The sequence below is a fragment of the Pseudopipra pipra genome, chromosome 16 (genome assembly GCF_036250125.1).
Source record: "Pseudopipra pipra isolate bDixPip1 chromosome 16, bDixPip1.hap1, whole genome shotgun sequence".
Lineage (NCBI taxonomy): Eukaryota > Metazoa > Chordata > Aves > Passeriformes > Pipridae > Pseudopipra > Pseudopipra pipra.
Genome location: NC_087564.1, coordinates 10,075,466 through 10,098,049, shown reverse-complemented (window position 1 = coordinate 10,098,049; position 22,584 = coordinate 10,075,466). Strand labels below are relative to the sequence as shown.

The following is a 22,584-nucleotide window of genomic DNA, read 5'->3' as shown; positions in this document are numbered from 1 at the left end:
AGATCACTCTTTTACTCATGTTTTTTCTATTTTACAGGGCACACGTTGGTGTGTTGCTACTGTTGTTTAAGATTATGATGCCTTTAAGGTTTATTTTGTATCTTCAGGCCTCTGCTCTTTTGTGATTAAATGCATAAAAGCAAGCGGAATAATAATTATGTAATTTATGTTCATACACTTCCTCCCACTGGCACGCTGCTTCTTGACTGAAATTTTATTTGATTCATGAACAGCTACCTATTAAAGATGGTGGGAAGAGATACTGCAAATCCCTAAGAGCAATCATGAAAAAATATTTCAGCTACACCACCGATGTCAGGTCCATTTGCACATTTTTATCACTGATTCATGTTCTGTAATCTACCACCTCAACTGACAGCATTCATCCCTGCTGGTTCTGAAAAACATTAAAAGCATGTAGAGAGGTGAATCATAACTGAGGGTGCAGTTCCTACCATTGATTCGGGCAAAATATAATTGTTTACCAAATTTGCAAACACGGGGAGAAAAATGTTGCAACCAAGGCAATTAACTTGTGTGTTTGTGTTGTCTTTTGCTCCAAGAGAAGTGTAGTATCTCAGAAGTGCTAAACTAACACAGATTAATGAAATGGGAAGAATTCTGTTAAAGGTAGAAAAGAAAAGCTGCCTCTTCTATGTCTGCATCCAGTTCCTGGGTGGTGAAACCAACCCCAGCTGAAGAGCAACACATTATTTATACAGGAAGGACATTTACTGTAAGCAAGAGAAACACTGAGAAGTTGAAGGCAATGTATCTCGTTGCAAAGGAAATGCATCAGTCCTTTGTCTTACTGTAATCTGGAATGAGGGGTTATGCCACTAAGTTGTGAGTTGCTCCTTAACAAATTCCTTGAAATCTCTGGTTCTCTTATTTTACAAAAACGGGACTAAAACTTGGTGAAAATCCTCTTCTCAAGCATTGCTTATCATGCTGCAATAAACACACAAGCACAGCCTAACCGAGTATCCAGCCTTATTCAGCAACAGTCTAAAAAGTTGCAGAAAGTTTTCTAAAATAAGTCTTCTTTTTAAGAAGTGGGATTTTAGACACTAAATTAAGTTAGACATTAAATCAGCCCCACTAAAGAACTATTGCATCAAACTACAAACTTATTTCACAAAGAGGGCACGTCCAGGGTTAGAAACAATTACCAAAGCAGAGATCTCCTTCGGGGGAGGTTTTCAGAAGAGTGCTACAAACAAAGCTGAGCACCCTTGTGTGTAACTATTCCTACAGCAAAGCACCATTTTCAGAACTTCATTCAGGTCGCAGAAAAGAACTGATGAATCCCATAGTACACATAACTCCTAAGAAACACACCTGAATGAAAGCTAAACTTGTCTTACTAGATAACTCTCCTTGCCTGACTGACAGCCTGCTCTGAGAGCTGAGCACAGAATTTGTGTCTGTGCTGAACCATCCCACAGCTCTACAGCATCACATCTGTCACAAAAAGAAGGAAACAGCCATTTCTGCCTTTTCAATTGTTACCTCGTTCATAACACACCAGCTCAGTGAAACAGCCAAGGCAGAGACAAGCAAGTCATCATCTCACCCCAAATTAATGTTTATTTTCTTGAAAGGCTTTGAAAGGCTCAGGAGGTTTGAGTCCTTCCCAAATAACCAGATCAAAACCAGGCAGTAGAAGGTCAGAGAAAGGGTCTCCACTGTTCCAGTCTGTTTAATGTCTTCAGGTTTAGATCCATTTCCAGAATACAAATGACCACAATGCATATTTTGACAGGCCTATTAAGATGTTTTGCTGAAAGAGGGGAACTGTCAGAGCTGTAGAAGACTGGACTAGTCTGCATGACAATTTTTGTGCCAGACTGTACTCAATTCACAGGTTTAGGGTTAAATTATTGCCCCATCACAGTCATTTAAGGACCTCTCATGAGCAGGTTTTCTGTTTAGTATCTATAGCTACACTCAGCAATTAAGAACCACATCTTTTCAACAGGGCTGGTTTAAGTTGCTTATTGTCAGATTGCTCCACTGGGATTGGTCAAGTTCATCTGAATACCACATAATCCTGAAGCAGGACTGTGGAATTCTGTGAGTGAAGCTCTGTGCCAGCTGACACCCCAGAAATAGCCAACCTGAACTGCAAGTGCCACCACAAGAGGAGGGTGTGCTTCCTCAGAGGAGAACCTTGATTCTGGGCAACATTCAAATTCAAGTTAAGAGGGTACTAAAAATGAGCTATTTTCATAGAGATGCAGGTAAATCCTTTACCAAGGTATCATTCAGACACTTCTCCAAGCATTCTTGACTGCACAAAAAAACCACTGCAGTTACAAACCACATGAGCAAAATGCAGAAACTGCCCTTTAAAAAGCCAGAATCCCAACACTTCCACCAAGAGCTTATACACCACACTAAAAAAAAAAAAAAAAAAACAAAAAAAAAAAAAAACCCAAACTATTTTCTCTTCAGAAATTCCCAAAGGCTGAAGCAAGAGCAACACATCTCACACAGGGTGCATCTAGCTCCACATCTGGAAACCAGATACAGCCTGCAAGGCAAATTCTTCTGACACGCCTCACTTTTCTTATTGTCACTGTGCCACCTCCTGGGTATCTGTGCATGGCCATACATTTACTCTCTGCTAGTTGTTCCCAACAATATGCAGTGAAAGGGAGAAGAGGTTAAAGGGGCTATGGGAGATCACAGAATTTTGGACACTGCCTCAGAAAAGTTTCTCCAGACTCATTTAATGCCAGACTCATTTAATGCCAACAAAATTGAGTTTGGACCACCCAGACTGCAGCATCTAAACAAGAAAGGCAAGAGGATTATTTTAACTGAGAGCCACTTTTTTTTTACCCCCACCCCCCTAAGTATCAAAAATAACAAAACCTTTCCCCCCCCTTCCTTCATAGTGGGGAGTTTGCATCACTTAGAGTTAGACAAGGAACTCTGAAGCCCTGACCCCCAGCCCTCCACACAATCTCACAAAGACAGGGAGTAGTTCCTTCACATGCTCAAGGTAAAATATTAATGGATAGCATAGTTTACTGCATGAGATGTTAAAAAACAGCCTTTACAACAACACGTGCAGATAATTCACAAAATTTTAATATGAGTCTTTCTCTACTTGATAATTGCTATTTTTTTTTATTATTATTACAGAAAAGACTAGGGGCAGCTACTACACAGAGAAACATTTCAGTGACACCACCAGACCTCAATTAAAAGTTCTGTGCTGCTTAGTATTGCTTCAAGGGATGGTAAAGCAATACTGACCCACTCTAGAGTGGTTTATGAATTGCTACTGATGAGAACTCTTGCTGAATAAGCAGAATAGATTCTTTAATGCCAATTTCTTACAAACAGCAGCAAGGAGCGGAGAGACAGTAATTAATGTGCTAGTATCAAGAGAAACACCGAGCCTGCAAAGGTCTGCCCTTTCCAAGATATCAGACCGAGAAAGCTCCTTTAGTACAGCTGGTACTGTAACAGTTCAGGTGGGCTCACTGAGGGTGAGCAGTGACTGATTGATTAAGGTACAATCCCAACAGCATCTTAGAGCCTGGATAAGCATCCTTTCCCAAAAAAATAAAATCAGGCTGCAGGCAGCAAGTGAAGCCTGGTATCAGGGTGTGGAGCACATGAATTTTACAAACCAAAGCTAATATCACCTCCAAATACAGCACATCTATAACATGTTCAGAAGCACAAGAATCAGGTGGATTGGAAACAAGCTTCGTTATGGGATAGTCACATTTTTCTTCCAAGAAATCCAATCAGCACAGGTTAAATGTTAAGATAAGTGTTCATACAAAGCACTAACGAGGTTTGCATTGCTGAAAACGATGAGAAATAAACTGCTCCTGCCCTGGTCAGTCCAGCAGACCACACTGCCGAAAGAGGGGACAGGGGAGAGGCACCCACACTCCTTATTGTTTCTCCCTTGGAAGCACAGACACAGCAAACTTTGCCACTTCATTTCTTACAAGCATCATAATAGGATCCTCCAGGGCTAGACAAAGTCAGGACAAGTTTTATGGCTCACTCAAGAAAGATTTGCCCAGAGCACATTAACCACATGTAGTGCTCCAGCAGAGTAAGAGGGAAAAACATTACCAAAGGAAAAAAGAAAACCAACAAACAAGCAAACAAAGCATTTTCTAACATCAAAATGTCCCTTAACAAGCTTCCATATCCTCAGAGTCCTGGCCATGCAAGACCCAGCCATCAGAGTAAGTTACCACAGCTAAAAACATTTGCCAAGCTGCTCCCTGTGGTCAGCAGAACAGTCTGGGCTGCAGGCATTCCACTCAATATCTCGACAATTAACATAAACCTCAGTTTTTGAGGGGAAACATAAAAAACAAACAATGAAACAAACCTTAAGGGCAGCTTCTTTCTTCCTGTTTCACGAGGCTCAGCTTCACCTCTGCCACCTCTCCTGCTTCCTTGCCTGAAGTTCCCTTGTTTTTGCAGTGGATTCCACTTGGTTGCTCCCAGCCCCTTGGAGGGGGCAGCACATAATGGTGCCTGTCAGCCCCCCCTTGATCTTTTCTCTTCTCCTCCACAGGGATCACCCAGCAGGATCCCTCCTGGCTGCTGCATTCCCTGGGACACAGGTGGGATGAGTTAGCAAGAACTCCCTGATGAGTTAAGGGTCCCCACCTGTTTCCTTCCACAGCCCCTGTGGCCCAGGCCCAATTTATACCCCCTACACTCCAATGTCATGTGTTTTCTGAGGGGTAATTGAAAGAAAGAAAAGATTTTTCGGTGTAAAGCATGAGTTGATAACAGGGGAGGGAGAAGTTTGAAAGCAGAGAGGGAGTGCTACATGCCTGACACAAATGGTGCTTCCTCAGCGCTGCTCTCGAAGCTCCTGGGGAAAGGCAACGCTCGAGAGAAAGTTAGAGAAAAGGCCACAGTCGAGAGATAAAACTCTAAGTTAAAAATTTCACAGATTATTTTTTTTCCTGTGTTGCCACACCTTGAGCCCTCCTTTAAGAGAGATCCCAGGTAGCACTGCCATTTGACCCATAGTGAGCCTGGAGCAGCTGCACATGGGGCCACAGAGACCCCAACACATCCAAGCCATGACAAATCACATGCAAGACACCCATTGTTTCACATGTGCTCTCTTGAACCTCTTAAATGTGAAATGTACCCACACTGAGCTGATTAAAAGCTCCTGTGAGCGTGAATTCTTCTCTCTGAATAGGTTTCCACACCACAAAAGAACATTTCATACATCATATTTGAAACAGATTGGAGCCTTAAAAGCAACTTTATTCTACTGCCATTATGAAACAGAGCTTTCATTGTCTGCTGCTGAAATGCTTTGAGTCATCTTCTTCCAGTAATAACTAATCTCTCACTCGCTCTCTCTGTATCTGACAATTCATGGACAGCCCAATTACAGGAGAGGAAAGCAGCACACCAGTTTCAGAGAGTGGACTCAAACACTCAACTAATGTTAAATGATTTTGTTTTGGAGCATAGTTCATTTAAGCAAATAAATTCTGATAATCTAATTTGAGAGCAGACTGTAATAATAAAAAGTTAAATTGCAGCAGCATTGTCTAATAAAGACAGAGCCAAATATGATTACAGAAATCAACAGACAAATAATACAGCATAATTTGAGAAACCTGACAACTATTTATTCTCCATGTAATATCCACAGCTTACACTTTTGTCTATAGTTTTTTATGCCAAGTTTTTTTCTTAGTTACCAATATTTCTGTGCCTTGAGTGACTTCCCATAAAACCCACTGCACACCAACACATGTATGTGTGCCAAGGTCTACCAACATGTACATCTCTGCATTTTATACAGACTTAAAACAGGGCTGGCACAACTTTGGTGTCAAGGACTTGTCACTAGTTACCCTCATGAAGATCCAGCTAAATCTGTTCAGGGCTCTACAGCAGTTAAAAAACATAAACACAACAGGAGGGATTTTCAGAATGGCATAATGCCTGTGCACACAACTTCAGAGACAATTTTAAATTTGACCTCTCTTAATTCTCAAGCATTTGATTTTGTGGAGTAATAACATGGGCTTTTTTGGTGTAATATCTAATCTGAGCGAAGATATCTTAAAGGGAATACTTAGAATGAATTGACAATTAGTGTAGTTCACTTTCAAGTACCTGCTCAGCAAGATGCATTCTGAGTGCAGATCTGAACTAACGGGATAGAGGGAACCCTTATCTACAATCATAAAAAATTAAATGCAGCAAAGATAGATGTCACATGTTCGTGAAGGTAATCAGGAACTTCATCTCCTGTACTATGTCAAACCTGCTAATGGGCAGCTGCTGATGAGACAAGATGTGTCAGAGATTTCCTCCAGGCTCTGGAGAATGCTCATGGATAACTAAAAGCTTTCAGATTCAAAGCTTTCAGATGGAGCTGGTGGTAAAACTCTGGGTTAAGATTGTGTAACCCTTCTCCCAAAATGAGGTAAAGCCATAGCATATACTCATGAAAGAAGACAAACAGGTGTTAACATTTGCACATTAACACCATCAGGGACCTCATTAACTGTTTTTCTCTTATTGCCTCTGCTCCCTCCCACCCCATGTTTTCTTTTAGAAATATATTCGACTAAACAAGAGATGTCACAAATCTAAAACCAGCAAAGTTTGTCTCTTTTAACTTGTTCCCATTGTGATTTCTATCACAGAGAGAAAAGTGGCTGAATTATCTGCTCACTTCCTTTCGGGGAATGCTGCAATCTCTCAGAGTCACACATATCTAAGACGTGCAAATGATTAAGAAATGACACTGCAACTCCTCTGACACAGCCTGTGCTGTACTTCACAGCTGCAAACGTTACAATCCTCAATAAAGGGAAGCCAACAATTCCCTTCAAGTCATGAAGGCTCTGAGCTGTGAATGACTGCAGATAGAGCATGTTGTGACACATGCAGGAAGCGCTATGCTTTATAAGAAGAAAGTTCAGATTATTCTTGCCAACATGATTTTGAGCAGGAAGCAAATCTTTGCCCCCCCTTGAAAAGATATGTTTGTTTTCCAAATCCTGTTATAATCCTTAACACTCATTTATTTGAGCTTCCACTTGTACATACTGGCATTCAGCATGACTCTTTCTATCCTACTCACTTCCATACATAAGGAACAGAGGAATCAAGCATGGGAGTGAAGGGGTCATGCTTGATTCATTATACAAAGAAGAACCATACTCTTATTCTGGTATTAATAATGTTCTAAATGAAATGAATACCATACAGAGTTTTACAAAATATTTATTTTGAAAAAATCACTCTGTACAAATTTAACATTCTCAACATCGAAGTTTTATAAAAATGCTAACACAACAGAAAGACAAGTGAAACATTAACTGCTCTTTTCTTAAATTACAAAGGACCAGATTCATTCTAAAGAAGCTACTGTAATTCTAAACAGTAAAGAGAATTTCATAGGATTTCATTTTTTATCTATTACAGCCAAATACATGTATGAAAGGATGGCTTTTTCCATCCTTTTATAAACTTCCCCCCCAAACACTGCCCACAGCTAACCCAAATACTCTAAATGGTTTACACTTTTACTGTACATAGCTTGTGCTCCAGGAAAAGTCAGCACAATTTGATCATCATTTTCTCAGTGCCTAACAAAAACTCACCTCTATAACATTTGGTACAAAATTGTCTGTACAAACTAACATTGCTCATGTAAATTTGAAGCAAACTTAAAGGAAGAGAATTTATTTGTGCCTTCAATTTGGCATAATGAAGAGAGAGTGATTAAGTAAAATTTCACAGAGTAAAATTCAGAAACAGGGAATACTGTATCTTTCTTTTTTAAAATTACTTACTACTGTATAAAAAATTTATATATTGCAGGTTATTAGGAATGGCAGACCCTAAATCTAACAATGCTAGTTTCATAGTCTTCATCATAAAATAAGATTTTTCTGTATATTATTTTTCTCTCCTCACTTTAATCTATTTGTGAAAGCTGCTGTTGCATATTAAAACAAACTTCTTAAACAGAAGGAAACATCTCATGAAATTAAAAAACAGTAAAACCAGCGTACTACTGTAAACACAACAATAAAAACTGACAGAAGGCAGAGTGACAGGTAAGCCACGGGCTGGAAAGCGTTTTTTTTCACATTTTCTTAACACAATGTATGGCTCACACCACAAACAACAGCAAAAAAAAATCAAAACCCAAAACAAACAACAACAAAACAAAAGAAACAAAAACAAAAAAAAATACAAAAAAACCCCAAAACAAACAAACAAAAACTAAACTATTGAAACTTTCAAGTCACAGCCAGGGGTGCCAGGCGGGGTCCATCCGACACAGATTATCCAGGCTGTTTGCAGCTGCTACCAGAGTGTTGACTTTGCTTTCTCCTCCTTCAAACTGAGCCAGGTTGTGCAGTCGAGTCATGATGGCAGTGACAGCCTTTTGGACCAGTGACACCAGCTGCTGGCTGTCCATGTTCTCGGGCTGCCCGGCTGCTGAGAGTGGAGAGGATGTGTCCTCTTGGGTTTTTTTGTGCCATGCAATTATTTCGTCCCTCAGCACAGTTTTTAGGATTCCATCGACCTAAATGAAGAAGAAAAATCAGACTGTTACATTTAATCCAAAGAACCACCAGGTTCTCTCAGATTACAGAATTGTAACTAGATTTTAGTCAACAGCATTTTGACACTTTTGCAATTTCAGTCTTTGCAAGATGAGTGTGGCTTCCAACAGTCTTTTATTATTTCTTCTCAAGGTGTTTCTTTACATAAAAAAGTCGTGTACATTCTATTTTTAAGTGACTCCACTAAATTCAAGACTTTCCCCACACACACTCACAGAAGTCTTGGGCAAAGATCAGGAGTATTTTGCAAAGCTGGGGTTTTTTGCACAGTCATTACACTCTCAGGGAATACTGTTTTCTGCCAAACAGGGCAAGAGCATTGACTACAACATACATACATATGTATCTATTATATATGCATGTGTGTATATTGGCCAGTTCTAGACTTGGATGAAAAAGAAATGCCTGCAACAAATAGTTTCCTGTTTTTTCTCATCACTGAGTTGAGTTATTGATATTAATCCGTCAACTCCAACAGTCTCAAGCTTCTAAAACAAACTTTTAGGTGTCCAGTCTGACTCAAATGTTTTCCTGTAACAACTAAAACATTTCCAAAAAGGTACATTTCCAGCATTTCAGCTGGCCTTTGTGACAACCTCTGGGTAAGATTTCAAAACAAATACACGCCTTTCAGTTTCTACCCTAACCAAAAACGTTTAGTTTATAAATTGCCAAATACCAGCCGGCAAATAATCTTGCAAAAGGTACACAAACCTTGAAGTTTGGCTGTGCAAAGCAGCGAGCTACTGCAATCATGGATGCAGTCAGGGGCCCAGACACCCCGATGGTGGTGAGGAATTCCGAGATGTTCGGTGTGAGCCGGAACGGAACGGGACGATTGGCGTCCAAATCTCCAGTGGCATCGTTAATGTCGAAGCGAAAGTAAGCCACGTTCAGCTTGCCAGTGTCCTGGATTTAAAAGAAACATGCCCAAAAGTAATTAAAGGAACAATTTTCCATTCATAAAACCAAAAGAAGATGGATTTTTGTTTACTGTTAATACTCAGAGTATCAATAGTATTTCAATAGCTTTTCACTCGTTTAGCCAAACGGTTTTTGAGGAAAAAAGTTATAAAAGTATGCAAAAATCAAGTATGTATTTCTCTCAAAACATTGTGTCCAAACCCCTTACTAAATACAGGTTATTGTTATACCAAACTTGAGGAATAGTTTCTTCTGTAGCACAATCTGTAAGGAGTCACTGCCAACAGATCTCTGGGTCAGCGTTCAGTATCAGCAGCTGATTTTATCTGGAGGGATTAAAGAATCTTAATTGCTACACAGACTACAGCCCTCCATGCATTAAAATGACATTGAGACTTTCATAAATACCACCATAGGGTGGCAAGGCTCATTTTAAATGTTGGGTTAAAACAGAAAAAAATCTCTATTAATAGGAGTTGTAGCAATGCTGAAAAGAGAATAGTATTTGAAAAGGGATATGGCCCTTTAAGAAAATAAAGCCCCTAAATTTTATTTTTCTTAAATCTGTTTGACACAGAGGTATCTTCAAAGCAATATATTTGAAGGAGGACTAAAAAGAGAGACTTATCAGTCATTTACATGAAGAATTCCAATATCTAAGAAGGGTTTTACAGACAAAGTTCTAAATTCACAGAAGGCAGAGTTGATGCCCACAGGGACTGCAGTTTAAATTACCACCTACAAGATGTGCAATCACATATAAATGAAAACCTTACTGAAATGCACTGTTAATTATATATGTTGAATTTTTACTCATTTCAGAAGTATAGTCCAAATTTCCACCTGATAAAGGACAACAGCACACACCCAGAACAAAGCACAGCATACCTGGGCAATCTGCAGCATTTCAGGGTTGAGTCTATTTAAGTGAAAGATGAATTCTGCAAAGCCAATCAGGGCCAACTGGATAGTGAACATCTTCCTGAAAGTCCAGTAATCCGTGGCATTGGGGAACGTGTGCAGGGCCCATTCCTTCAACATGCTCCGTGGGACCATGTTACTCTGCACTTCCTTAAGGATGTCTCTGAGAACCTACACAGGAAAAGTATTAGTTGAAAGAGGTCATTTTTAATACACTTCTTAGCAACGGACAAATAGACCAAAAGCAACTACCAAGCTTCTCTTAATTGCTGTATCTCATTTCAGGAAAAGCACCCTGAACTTGAACTCTGAAATGTTTGGTGCTGTTTCTGTCTCACACCTAACGAGAGGTGAAGAGTCGGGCTGGGGCACAGGGACCAGCAGAGTGCTCAAGGAAAGCCCTGGAATCAAATTCGTTCTACCTGATGACTGGCTTGAGTGCCCCGTGCCTGCACCGTGGCCAGCCGGTCGTAGTAGCGGGAAATGGGGTTGTCGTGCTCGATGCCCTTCTTGGCGCAGCGCTGCTTGTAGATCTCCACCAGCGACAGCGACGACGGGTTGTCCTCGACCAGACGCATCTGCGGAGAAACCGCCACGACACGGGGCACTGGCAACGGGACAGAGAGAGCAGAACAACTTAACAGCTCAGCCAGAGCCCAAAGACTGAGACGTCAGCCCTTACAACACTCCTGAAGTGTGTCAAGAGAAAATTTTTATTACTGCACTCGTAACTCACAAGCTCAGTTAAAAAAGTATTACAGCAGTGTGGTGGGGTTTTTTTATCTTAACAGAAATATCAACAGTGTTTTCAAAAAAAACTGAGCACTCATCATTCTTCCTACTTTTCTTTAGCTTTAGGACAAGGGTAATGCTTGGTGCAAACAGGTTCATAATATCTGATTACATTATGTCAAAAAAAATTATTCTGAAGGACAAAACTACTTAGCTTAATAGGGTATTTAGAGTGATTCAGAAAAACTGGAGGAAAAAAATCTGGACACAGTTGAGGAATAGATGTTTAAATGACACTATCTGGAAGTAAAATACTGAAGACAGAGAAAAATATTCAATAATAAGAAAATTTAAGCCACTGAGCTTTTCTTTGATGGGCAGCAAACTTGCAAAAACCCTATTTGTGCTTTTATGGTGCTTAACTGATTTATTATTCTACCAAGTGTTCTGTGCATCCCCACCTACATAAAGACAGACAAGGCCTCTTCCATAGCTGGCTTTTCCAGTGACACTGTTGGCCCTGTTTGACAGCGACCTCCAGTTACCACCAAAACTGTTCTCTCACCATTAACCTCAGAAATATAAGGAAAAGTTGTTTAAATGCATTTAAATTGTTTGATGTAACTTCTTCAATCTCAAAGAAGAAAATGCTTGCTGCAGAAAGGGTGTTAATGAGCTGTTCCTCCTGCTCTGCTTCCATTAACCTCTGGCAGCAGAGAAATGAACGTTCTTTAGGTTCTTTCAAATAGTATCAAACCACAAAACACTATAGTTTAAAAACAGCTCTTTGAAGGAAAACATGCTATCTAATGAAGCTTGTTATATACAGGATTTATTTCTCTATCAGTGGCCACGTTTAGCATATTTTTCAAGGCTCTATCTATTGCATTTCTGTTATTCTTGCCTCAGACTGATGCAAAACCTTAACCCTCTGTTCTTCATTATCCATGTTCCTGATTCTTTTACACTTTAGCATTGTTTACAGGTAATATGCTACACCTGTATGTTTGCTGGTTTACCTCAGTAAAAAGAAATTGGGGGATGGAGGCTGTCAGCAAGATTTCCTTTATTTAATGTAAAGCTTGCCAGCAAGTGTTCTCATTCATGAAGATATCTGTTCAAAGGGAGTGACATTAGACAGTCAAGGCTGACGAAGCCAAAGCTGCCTGAGGATAGACATCCCCAAATTACAGGAAATTCCTCCCAACACACAAAACACCCCTCTTCAGAGAGGTGCTACAGTGCCAGCCAAGACTAATCACCTGGGCATATATGAATTTCCCTTCTGAATAACCAAAACCTTCACAATCAGCGATGAGCAGCGGTCAAAAAAACTTCAGCAAACATAACCTTCAGTATAACACACATTTAAAAAACAATGTAAGCCTCTCTCTTTTCAGTACCTGTAAAAAACAAGTGTCTCTTTGTGGTTTCCTTCCTCTTCTCCAGGCAGGGGTTGAGGAGGCGGAGGAGCTGCAGCACCCGCTCCTCCCTGCGCGACTCGGTCAGACACGCGTCGTTCATCACCAGGTACGGGTAGATCTTCCCGTTGTGGCCTCGGATGTACAACCTTCGGGCTGCAGTGTTGTGCTTCTGAACTATCTCCACCCTTGGCATAAACCTGGCAGGCAGAAAGGGACAATAAAGGCACCTGGGATAATCTCCTCTGATATTATATCGTGATGGAAAAAAAACAAGCAAACCCAAACCAAACAAAAATAGACAAAATAAATAAGGCAGTACAACTGTATTACAAAGTACAATTCTATTATCCAGCTGGCCTGTGGTTTCTATTTTGTAGTTTAAAAAGCTGTCCTGCTGCATTTTATTTGCTTTTAAGAAAACACAGTTCTTGAGCACAACTAATCATTAGATGAGACCTTTACCACTGTTTTGAAGAATAGTATCTCTATTGATTACAACAGAAGCACTAATCTCAACTTACATCACTATACAAGAAAACCAAATATACTCTTCTTCTAAATACACTCGTTTAGTGATGCAATGTAAAATTATTGAAGGATAAAACAAAAAGGGTGTTAAAGTATGACTCTCTATATGTAATTTATATATATAAAATGTACACAACATCTACTTTTGCAGAGTGAATGGATGGGAAGGCTTTAATTTCTCCTCTGTTTTCAGAATTACATCTACCAAAGGGTATTTTTAGGTTACCTTGCTATCTTGATGTAGTAATGTGTTGGCTTTGGCATAAGGAATTCTCCAGGTATCTCTACTTCTGCAGTCTGAGCTGAGAAGTTACTTAGAAAGCGGCACTTTTCCTCTATGAGGAAGAACTTTGGAAGCTGTTTGGTTTTTGCTTCCAGAATTTTGATCCATTTCTTTAGTTTAGAGATAAGGTTGTGAAGTTTCATTGACCCTGGCACACTGAAGTCAAAATCTGAAAAAAAACAAACAAAAACAAGTCACCCAATTCAATAGTGCAAATCAAACACACAATCCCCCCAGAGCTGCACTGCCTTTAAAAGACAGACTCTTGAACATTTCAGTTCTACAGAAAACCTTTCAGCAAAGTCCTAACATTATATATACCTTAAACCTGTCAGAATCTGCTACCTCTTTTCTGTATACAGCTCTAAAATATTCTGTTATTTGGTATATAATGAACCTCCCAACATTTTCCTGGTTTAGTCAAACATTAGAAAAATATATTGTAAAAAATTTAAATACTATTAATGTATTGAATTGTCTCCATACTGCAACCAGATGGCATAGAAAAAAAACCAGTAAAAAACCCAAATTATTAGATCAGACCATTTGTGAAAGAGGAAAAGTAGGCTTATTTTACAGTGTAGCACTATAATTTTCTGCCTGTATCATTACTCATCATTTATTTATTTATTTAAATCAATGGGGACTTTTTGCTTCTAAAAGGGATGAAAGAACCTCAATTGAGGACACAACATGGAATCTGTGAGGACAAGGAGTAAGACTCTTATTACTGTTATTCTCCTATTCTGAGCTGCAAGAAAATTCTTATTCTCTCCTGACTTAGATAACAACTGAAAGTCACTACAGGAAAAACAGATACAAGAGTCTAAGCAAAAATGACAATATTATGTGAACAGCCCAATGTTTCCATTGCAGTATTAACAGTATTACAGTGTGAATTATCTCCTTTAGACCACATGCACATGAGGAAAGAACTTTCTCAAGGTCAGTACATGGTCTTCAGTACATCATGCAAGTAACTCTGTAACAGAAATCACTGCAATACTGATCATTTTCTGGGCCACACCAATACCATCCTCCCAACGTTGCTCTCACTCCAGCTTCAGAACAAAGCAAACAAATAAATAAATAAATGTCTTTGTATTTCCCAAAAGAGGAGAAATGAATAAACATATAAATGAAAGGATGGTTGGGCACTTCAGTACCACTACAAAGAGATTAAACACACTTGGATAAGAAGACAAACTGCTCTCTGCAAACCTCATCAGTTATGGCATCCAAACTGTGCAAGTGAACTAACAGACTTGAATTTTTAAAACTCATTTCCACACCAGTCTGAAAGACGCCATTTTAAGTTCAACATCTCTCAAGTGAAAAGGCAACAGCAAGAAAAAGAGAATGTCAATTTGGTATTTTTGATATTTACAACTAAAGAAGAGCAGAATCTTCATTATGATGCAAATACAGCAGAAAACTAACACAGTCTCAAAAATGAGTTTAACTCTTATTGCAGAACCTTCATTTCAATGTTACATACACTCAATATTTTCCTAAGTTGACAAAAAACCCAAAACAAACATGAGTGCTGCTAAAAGAAGAAATTTTGACCACATAAACATGCTACAAACGTCTATCTGCAAGTGTGCCAAGAGTGAATTAAGCATGTGCACACAGCAATTACTGCATATAAAAGTTTCTTATGACCACAATTAAAACACTCAGAAGTCTGACAAGCTCAGAACATTCATTCTTTTAGCCAGAAGAGCTCATATCATTCCATACATACACTCTTAGTTCTTTTCTTTACATGTAAAGATGCCAATAGCAAAAAGAAACAATGCAGCCCAGGATTCTTTCATTTTGCTATTCTGATACCTAAACAAAATATCAGAGAATCATAACCCAACATATTTCATTGTGTATCCACAACATACCGATATGTTGAAAGCTTTCAGTGAAAGTCCCAAGTCTACTAGTCTAAAACTGAGCAAAAACCCACCACATACAAAATCCTTTCCATTTCTGTAAGAAAAAAAGTCTATAATGAAAAATACAGTTTCATATTTATGGATGAGGGAAATTAGCATAACTCTGTGATATTCCCTTTTCTTTCTCTGCCTGGGCAGTGCATCTATTGCAATACCACTGTAAAACACTCTTATTATAATCCCAAGCCTACCCTCTAGTGAGCAGTGGGAGTAAATCATTTCATCAAAGTGACAAAATTATTGCATCATTTATCTCCTGAATCTCTGAAGTGCAGGACAGTCTCCTCCAACTGCAACTAGTTTTTGTGCTAATGTGAATCCACCGAAGTGGTAAAAATACACATCAATATATATTCCTTACAAAAAAAAAGTCCTTCAGTTCAGCACAAGAGCAGCTCTAGTTTGCTGAATGCCTATTTTGGGATTTTTGTTGTTCTTTTGTTTCCCAGTGGCAGATGGGAAAAACAGAGTTCAATTAGTCTTTCTGCTCGTGTCACAGAGAGCCCATCTGAGAAGAAAAATCACTTCAGTTGGAAGAAGGGGAAATACAAGACCAAACATCATTTGTGTACAAAGTCTCTCTGCTTTGCAGGCATCTTAATCTATATAAACAGGTTTTTTGTTTCAAAAAAATCCATTTTTTCAGTACACAGTACTGAAGAAGAGCTTTCTCAAGCTAACACACTCTAGTCTAAAATACTTTACTACTTGCACCATCTTTTTCTAAACAGGATGGGAAGTTTCCCCCCACCCATCTTTAATGGAGATGTTCCCAGAAGCCCATGACACAGATTGCAGCAGAAGCAGTTTGCTCTCTCTTCTCAAAGCTTCTCAAGTTTCTAGCCACTCCCAGTGCAAAGACAAACAGGGCCCAATCTTCCTCCCAGTGAGACAGACCTAAAAAAATCCTGATGGCTCTTAACACAACTAGATAAAGCTTAACACATTTTGATTGAGAGCTGTACCGTCACTTGTCATGAAGCAACACCAAAAAATACACTTGAGGTAGCAAAATTAGAGTACCAAATCCTCTGTGTCACCCAAATCCTTGACCTACAGAACATTAACACAGCATCAGGAAAACAAAGAAAAGACCTCCAAACTAAGTCTCCAGAACTAAAAAATAAACCCCTCCTGCTATACTGTCAGAAAATAGTTCTGATCAACGAAAAGCAACAGTCTATTAATGCTTTTAGAGCAAGCACCAGTTGACTTGAAGATTTTAAAGATTATTCTGACCATAGGCAAAGCATGTTTACACTTTAAAGTTTCCAACCCAAGGATCTCCAACAAAAAAACCATGACATTCATCATGTAAGATATTACTCAGGACTGAAATACAAGCTTAGCTTTATAGAACAGGTCAAATTTTTTATGCACATGATACTGAAGAAGATCCAAGCATTCTCCAAGAGAGAAGCACTGTCTTGCTTTAGAAGTTACTATTCAAACATTTATATATTCTACAGTTTCCCAAAACTTCTTCCTAATCTCACAAGAACTTTTAGAAAGCACCAACAAAGATGAAAAATCTCAGTGACAGGAAAGCAGAATTATGAAGCAGAACTTCAGGTTTATCACTCCAGAAAACCAAGCCTGCATAGACCAGACACCAAGGTCAAATATGATGCTAACTCCAGTCTCTTGATCTGGATTTCCTGGATAACATCCTGTTATCTAAAAATTGGAAGGGAAGCAAAGAAAGAGCTACTAAAGGGATGCTATGCTCAAACTTGAGGGGGGGGGGGAAGAAGAAATCCTTAAAAAAGCTGAAAACTATTAACAGATCTTTCCCCTGCCCTCTCCCCACAGCTCAGAGCCACACTAGGAGCTTCCTTCTGCCTGCACTTTCCACTCACAGGGAAGAATTCATTGTGCTGGGTGACAAAACTCTCGAGGAAATTATCTTACTCTTTAAAGGTATATTTTGGAATTTTCCATTCGTATTCAGCCTGAGTGGAGAGATGGCTGCAGAAGGAAGCTGATCCAAACTCTAAACTATCATCTGCCCACAAAAGGACAATTGAGGCAGCTTTTCTTCTGCTTTCACTGCTGAGAGAGCTCTCAAAGGGAGCATTTTTCAGCATTTGCCTGTTCTTTGATGTCAAAGGTTTAGCAGAAAAGGAGAGAAGGAACAAAGAACAGATGGTCAAAGAACTATGCATTTGAAGTTACAAGAAAAAAAATTCAAAGTAAAATTTGTTTTTATAATACAACATTAGGATGGATAAAGTGACCTATCACAGCTCCAACAGTCCAGACTGCTGCAAAGTATTTAGAATATAAGAAATGGTGTGAGAGTCCCCAGTGGCTCCAAACAGGAATCAAGATGCAACTCTGATATTGATGGAAATGATTAGGCAACCAAACCCAGTTGAATGTACGTATAGAACACAGCTGTCAGCATTAATCTGGAAATAATTGGAGAAAAGAGTTTACTCCAAGACAGCTCCTCAGTGTAGATACTTGTGAAATGGAAGGCAAGCACTGTAATTATCTGTCCATCACCCAGATGCAACGGGTACTGAGATTCAGAAAAGCAAACGTGAAGGTTCTACTGTGCCAGAAGGACACATTAGGAATGGTCTACAAATGGTTTCTCATAGTGTTAAAACAGCCTTTCCTAACTTCAATACAATAATTACAATCCCCTTCATTTATTTATGTATATTTTACTGCTATTACAAAATCAATAAAAAACTTATTTTCATTTTCCGCATAATGAATTACATTACAAAAATTAGTATGTATGCTGATTGGTCTAATTTCTGCTGTTTTCCCACATTTAAATTGTGAATTAAAACACTGAATGTATTAGATTAGAATAAAATCAATTCCAGCACTAAGCAAAATAATTATTTGTATCCTGCAGACACTTGTATTTCATTATACTTAGAAAATAAAACATGAAACCTTCAACAAAAAACTAATTACCGTTATTAAACATAAGTTTACTGAGAAACACTTTGCATTTGATGACTTTACATGATTTTTATGTCCAGGCCTATGTTGTTGTTCTTCGAGTTTTATTGTTGTTCCATATTATTCTTTATAAATGCTGTGATTAAGAGAGAAAAATCTGAAAACCTTAACTGCCATTTATATATCCCAGATATGCAAAAAATTCACACCAGCATAAAAAAACTGGAAATCCTTCCCCTTTTCTATTTTAATTAAAACTTGTAACTGAATTGTAATTAAACTCTCTTAAATGTTTCTCTAGAAATGTTCTGAAATATTGCTTCAGATATTGCAGACTTGAGTCTGGTGTTGTATTTACATTTCCTTTACACCTTTGAAATCTCAGACCTCTCTGATGCTCACAGGAGAGAAACCAGGAGATACTACAACAGACCAACATTTTTCTTATATTTGAGTTATTTTTGTTGAGTATATATGAGTGGTTATACTACTATTGCAATGCAAAGACATATAAATGATTACTAAAACTGAAAAATAAGTCCAAACTTACATTTAATGTAGAGTATTTCAGCTGGAAGGGATCTACAGCACCCCCAGACCCCTGTCTGCAGGGCTGCTCTCCAGCCACTCCTCTCCCAACTTACACCTGTGCCTGGCATTATTACCCAGCTCTAGGTACAGAATCCAATATTTTGGATGGGTTAAATTTCATCCCATTAATCCTTGCCCAATAATTTTTTTCCTCCCTGTATGCTCCCACTGAAGACACGCAAAATGTTTCTAATTCCATTTCCCTCCCTAGTACACTTCATCCAGTAAAAATTTCATCATATGGTTCAGGACTTTCATTATCTGCTGTCATGCAACTGTTGTGCTCAGAAAGGACATCGTGCAATCCATAGTGTGCACAAGATATGTAGGTCATGCCTGCAACTGAGTTACTTTCACAAGATTCCCATCAGATCACTTATTTTCACAATATTATCAGTAAAATGCTTGAAAAAACATCACAAGTCTACTTGTCAAATGCTCTCAAACGCTTATGTTTGAGGAGGAATTGATGCAAACCTCAAAATCCTGGCAATCCAAAGCGCTGACGCCAATCAGGGTTACCCTCTGCTATGAATGAGCTGTGTGGCCTTCACACCTTTCACCAAACAAATCAAACCCACATGCTCCTGTACACAAGCTTTTCTCAGAATTTTAAATCAACAGCAGATACTCAAATATGTAACCACTGGTTAAGAGAAAACGAATGAAGCAAAGAAGCTACTTCCCTTAAGTATCTTTTTTTATTAGATCTGATTAAAGTTATTGATTCAATTTACCAAATGATGTAAATTTGGGTAATAGGATTTTTATAATCTAGTTATCCAAAACACTAATCTTACTCATCAGAAGTAGACTGTTTTGAAAGACCTCACATAATACTGTCAGTTTGGAGTTCTGCAGTGAAAATTGCATTAAATTCTGTCATGATTGTAAAGCAGAGATCATTATTGTCCCTCAGATCCAGCAGGCAGTTCTATGCAAATAGCAAAATATTATAGTGAAGTAATCTAACTTATCTTTAAACACATCTGTGATCAAACCACAGCTTTAGGTAATAAAAATACAACAATATACTCATTCTCTATGTTGATGTCTGTTTTTCACTTGAATTACCTTTATTACTCCACAGAAGATTGGAACAAACTATTTCAGGTTTGGTGCACGACAGAAAGGTGCTGTTTTCTAAATTTTCTCTCAGGAAAGATATTGGAATAAAAGAGCAGAATGCCTTCACAGCTGAACTGAGGGAGATTTCTCTGGAGATTAAAAGTAACATTTAAGAAAACATCTTAAACATTTACCTGTTGTAAATTGCCCTTTTAATTTCTGGAACACGGGATCTTGAGCTGTTGCCTGTGCTCTCCTAGCTAATGACTCTGAGGCTGCACTAGAAAACATGGTGGACACATTAGAGACGTTCTCAAGACCTACTCCAAAAGTGCTGACTAACTTCTTGACGAAATTTAGTGTATGAGGAGTGATTTTGGCATCCGAAACAGCTCCACTTTTCTCAAAGGCAACCGAATAGCACTTGGCCAGGCCCTGCTGCAGTTGTCTAAGAACCTAAGGATGAAAAATAAAAGAGGCAAAATAGTCAGGAAGATTTAAGCCTTCTGATTTGACACCAAATATTTATTCTTGCACTACGTTTTGTGCAGTAAAATTATCCTCTCAGAAACATCTACTTAAAACTCTGCTCTTAAATTGCATCAGAGGGTCAATCAGAATGACAGCACCGATTCTCACCAGCACTGCAAACAAGCTGAGCAGGGGACATGCTGCAACACAAAGGACACCTTGCTCTTTCAACAGCAGCTAACTTTCAGATTTCATATTTTGTGATATTTGAAAAGATTATGTGATATGAGGAAACCTTCTTCAAATAAACACTGTTCTAGCTAGGCAGAACAGAACAGCCCAACACTTTGAGAGGCAAATCAGAGTCAGAGTGGCAGGTCCATCTGCTCTCTGTTGTAATTCAAACTTCAGGTCATAATCACAACCTGTCACAGAGCACCAGATCCACAGGGAAACTGGTATCTGTGAAACCCAGTGTAAGAATATACAGTTTCAGTTAGTACGAGGAACAGCTTCAATCCTAGATGCATTCATCAAATTAATAGCTTTGGAAAATCTCTGTACTGCTTCCAGAAATAACCAAGACCCTTCAACCCCAATCAGAACAGTCAGTTCTACAGATACATCAGTTTACTAATCCAAACAAATAGTTATGTTTTAATGCTTAAAATTAACTATGGATAAATATTTTGCAGTTAACTTTTCCTGAGACGATACACAGATATGAAGGTGTATTAAAGCCAAATACCTCTTCATGCCAGTTCTCTCTGAACCAGACCATCTGATCCACAATGCCTTCCAGAGAAGACAAAAGTGTTGGATGCAATTCCCGCTGCATGTGCATAATTCTGCTGCACCTCCACATTGGTGCAGTGGCTCGGATTGGCCCAGGGTCTGAGGCAGAGTGGGACTGATTCCCAACTGAACTTGGCTGCTGTTGTCCAGAATCTGGGAAGTGAAAATTAAAAAGAAAATAAGAATTACCCTTCATGAACTTGATAGGTTCCTGTATGAAATAAAATAAATTGTTCCAAGAATTGGCTTTAGATTTACATTAGGTATTAATCACGTTAATTAATCTGAATTTTGAAAAACTTCTGTAAAAATGCTGTTTAATGGTACAGACCTTTCAATACTAAAGCAAAATAAACACTCCTCAAAGCCCCACAGGAGGTGTGTAGCCTTGGCTTTTAAATTACCAATCCATGCTCTTGAAGTAACAGACATTGTTTCATATAGGATCAAACTATTTGAATTATGGGCGTTTCCTTCCCCTCCCTTTTGGGAAGATCTTTCACACGTAACTGAAGAATAAATATGCTGATGCCAACAACAGACAAATTGTCATAGTGTGTATCTTTTAGTACAGAACATTCTTGCATGACAACTTCGTCAGACAGTGATTTAGGACAGAGCTCTGCTTTATCAGATGCCCCCCACTAGCTCACACAACCCACAGACAAAGCATTAGTTTGTGGCAGAGCCTACAGGAAAATATTTTACTGGTTATTATATATGTGCATGGGGCAATATCAAGAATTTTGCACAGAAACTTCTGTTGCTGGATGTGAATGAATTATTAGGGTATGTGGGCACCTCCTCCTTCTGCAAAGGAGTAGCCAAAGAAAAATAAAACATTATTTAATTAGTGTCCTGCAAAATCTCATGCAGAAATTTAGTGAACTAATTCTCAAGTGAAAAAGGCAATTAAATAAACAATGCACTTTGTAATAAAGAACACACAACTGAAGGCAGAGTTCTTCAAGCAGCTCTCCTGGGATTCCAAGGAAATTAGGAGACAAAAGAACAACTAAATTCTGTGGAATCATTTGACATAACTATTCTAAACTTGATTTGTTCTTGGGGAAAAAAGGTGTTGTGCAAGTTGCTGAATGTTCTCTCCACTTCCCAAACATTTCTCAAAGTCAACATTGATTTTATTTTGTCTAAACTTAAGATGCTTATTTTACTTGATAATTCACCATAAGAAGTTAATATGGAGACATTCATTTTACAAGCGTGGATCCTTTGAAAACAAATTGAATGTTGCAAGGTTCATGCTGCCAATGAAAATTAGACCAGAACGTCTTAGAAGGCTGTGATGCTCTCCTGTATTTATAAACCAAGAATTTTCTACTTCTCCACAAATTTATAAA

The 22,584-nt window shown here is 38.6% G+C and overlaps 1 protein-coding gene across 7 annotated transcripts in view; it reads right to left on the bottom strand.

Annotated features, from left to right (window-relative positions):
- Positions 1–7,242: 7,242 nt before the first annotated feature.
- Positions 7,243–22,584, bottom strand: part of TRRAP (transformation/transcription domain associated protein) — a 74,599-nt gene continuing 59,257 nt past the window's right edge. For all 7 annotated transcript variants that reach the window (XM_064673036.1, XM_064673034.1, XM_064673035.1 and 4 more), the window contains 8 exons: positions 21,177–21,376; positions 20,152–20,413; positions 13,371–13,596; positions 12,596–12,813; positions 10,883–11,067; positions 10,428–10,631; positions 9,330–9,524; positions 7,243–8,575 (listed from right to left, as the gene is read on the bottom strand). In XM_064673036.1, the coding sequence (XP_064529106.1) occupies positions 8,291–8,575; positions 9,330–9,524; positions 10,428–10,631; positions 10,883–11,067; positions 12,596–12,813; positions 13,371–13,596; positions 20,152–20,413; positions 21,177–21,376 (1,775 nt within the window). In that variant the 3' untranslated portion in view covers positions 7,243–8,290. The remainder of the gene's footprint in view (positions 8,576–9,329; positions 9,525–10,427; positions 10,632–10,882; positions 11,068–12,595; positions 12,814–13,370; positions 13,597–20,151; positions 20,414–21,176; positions 21,377–22,584) is intronic.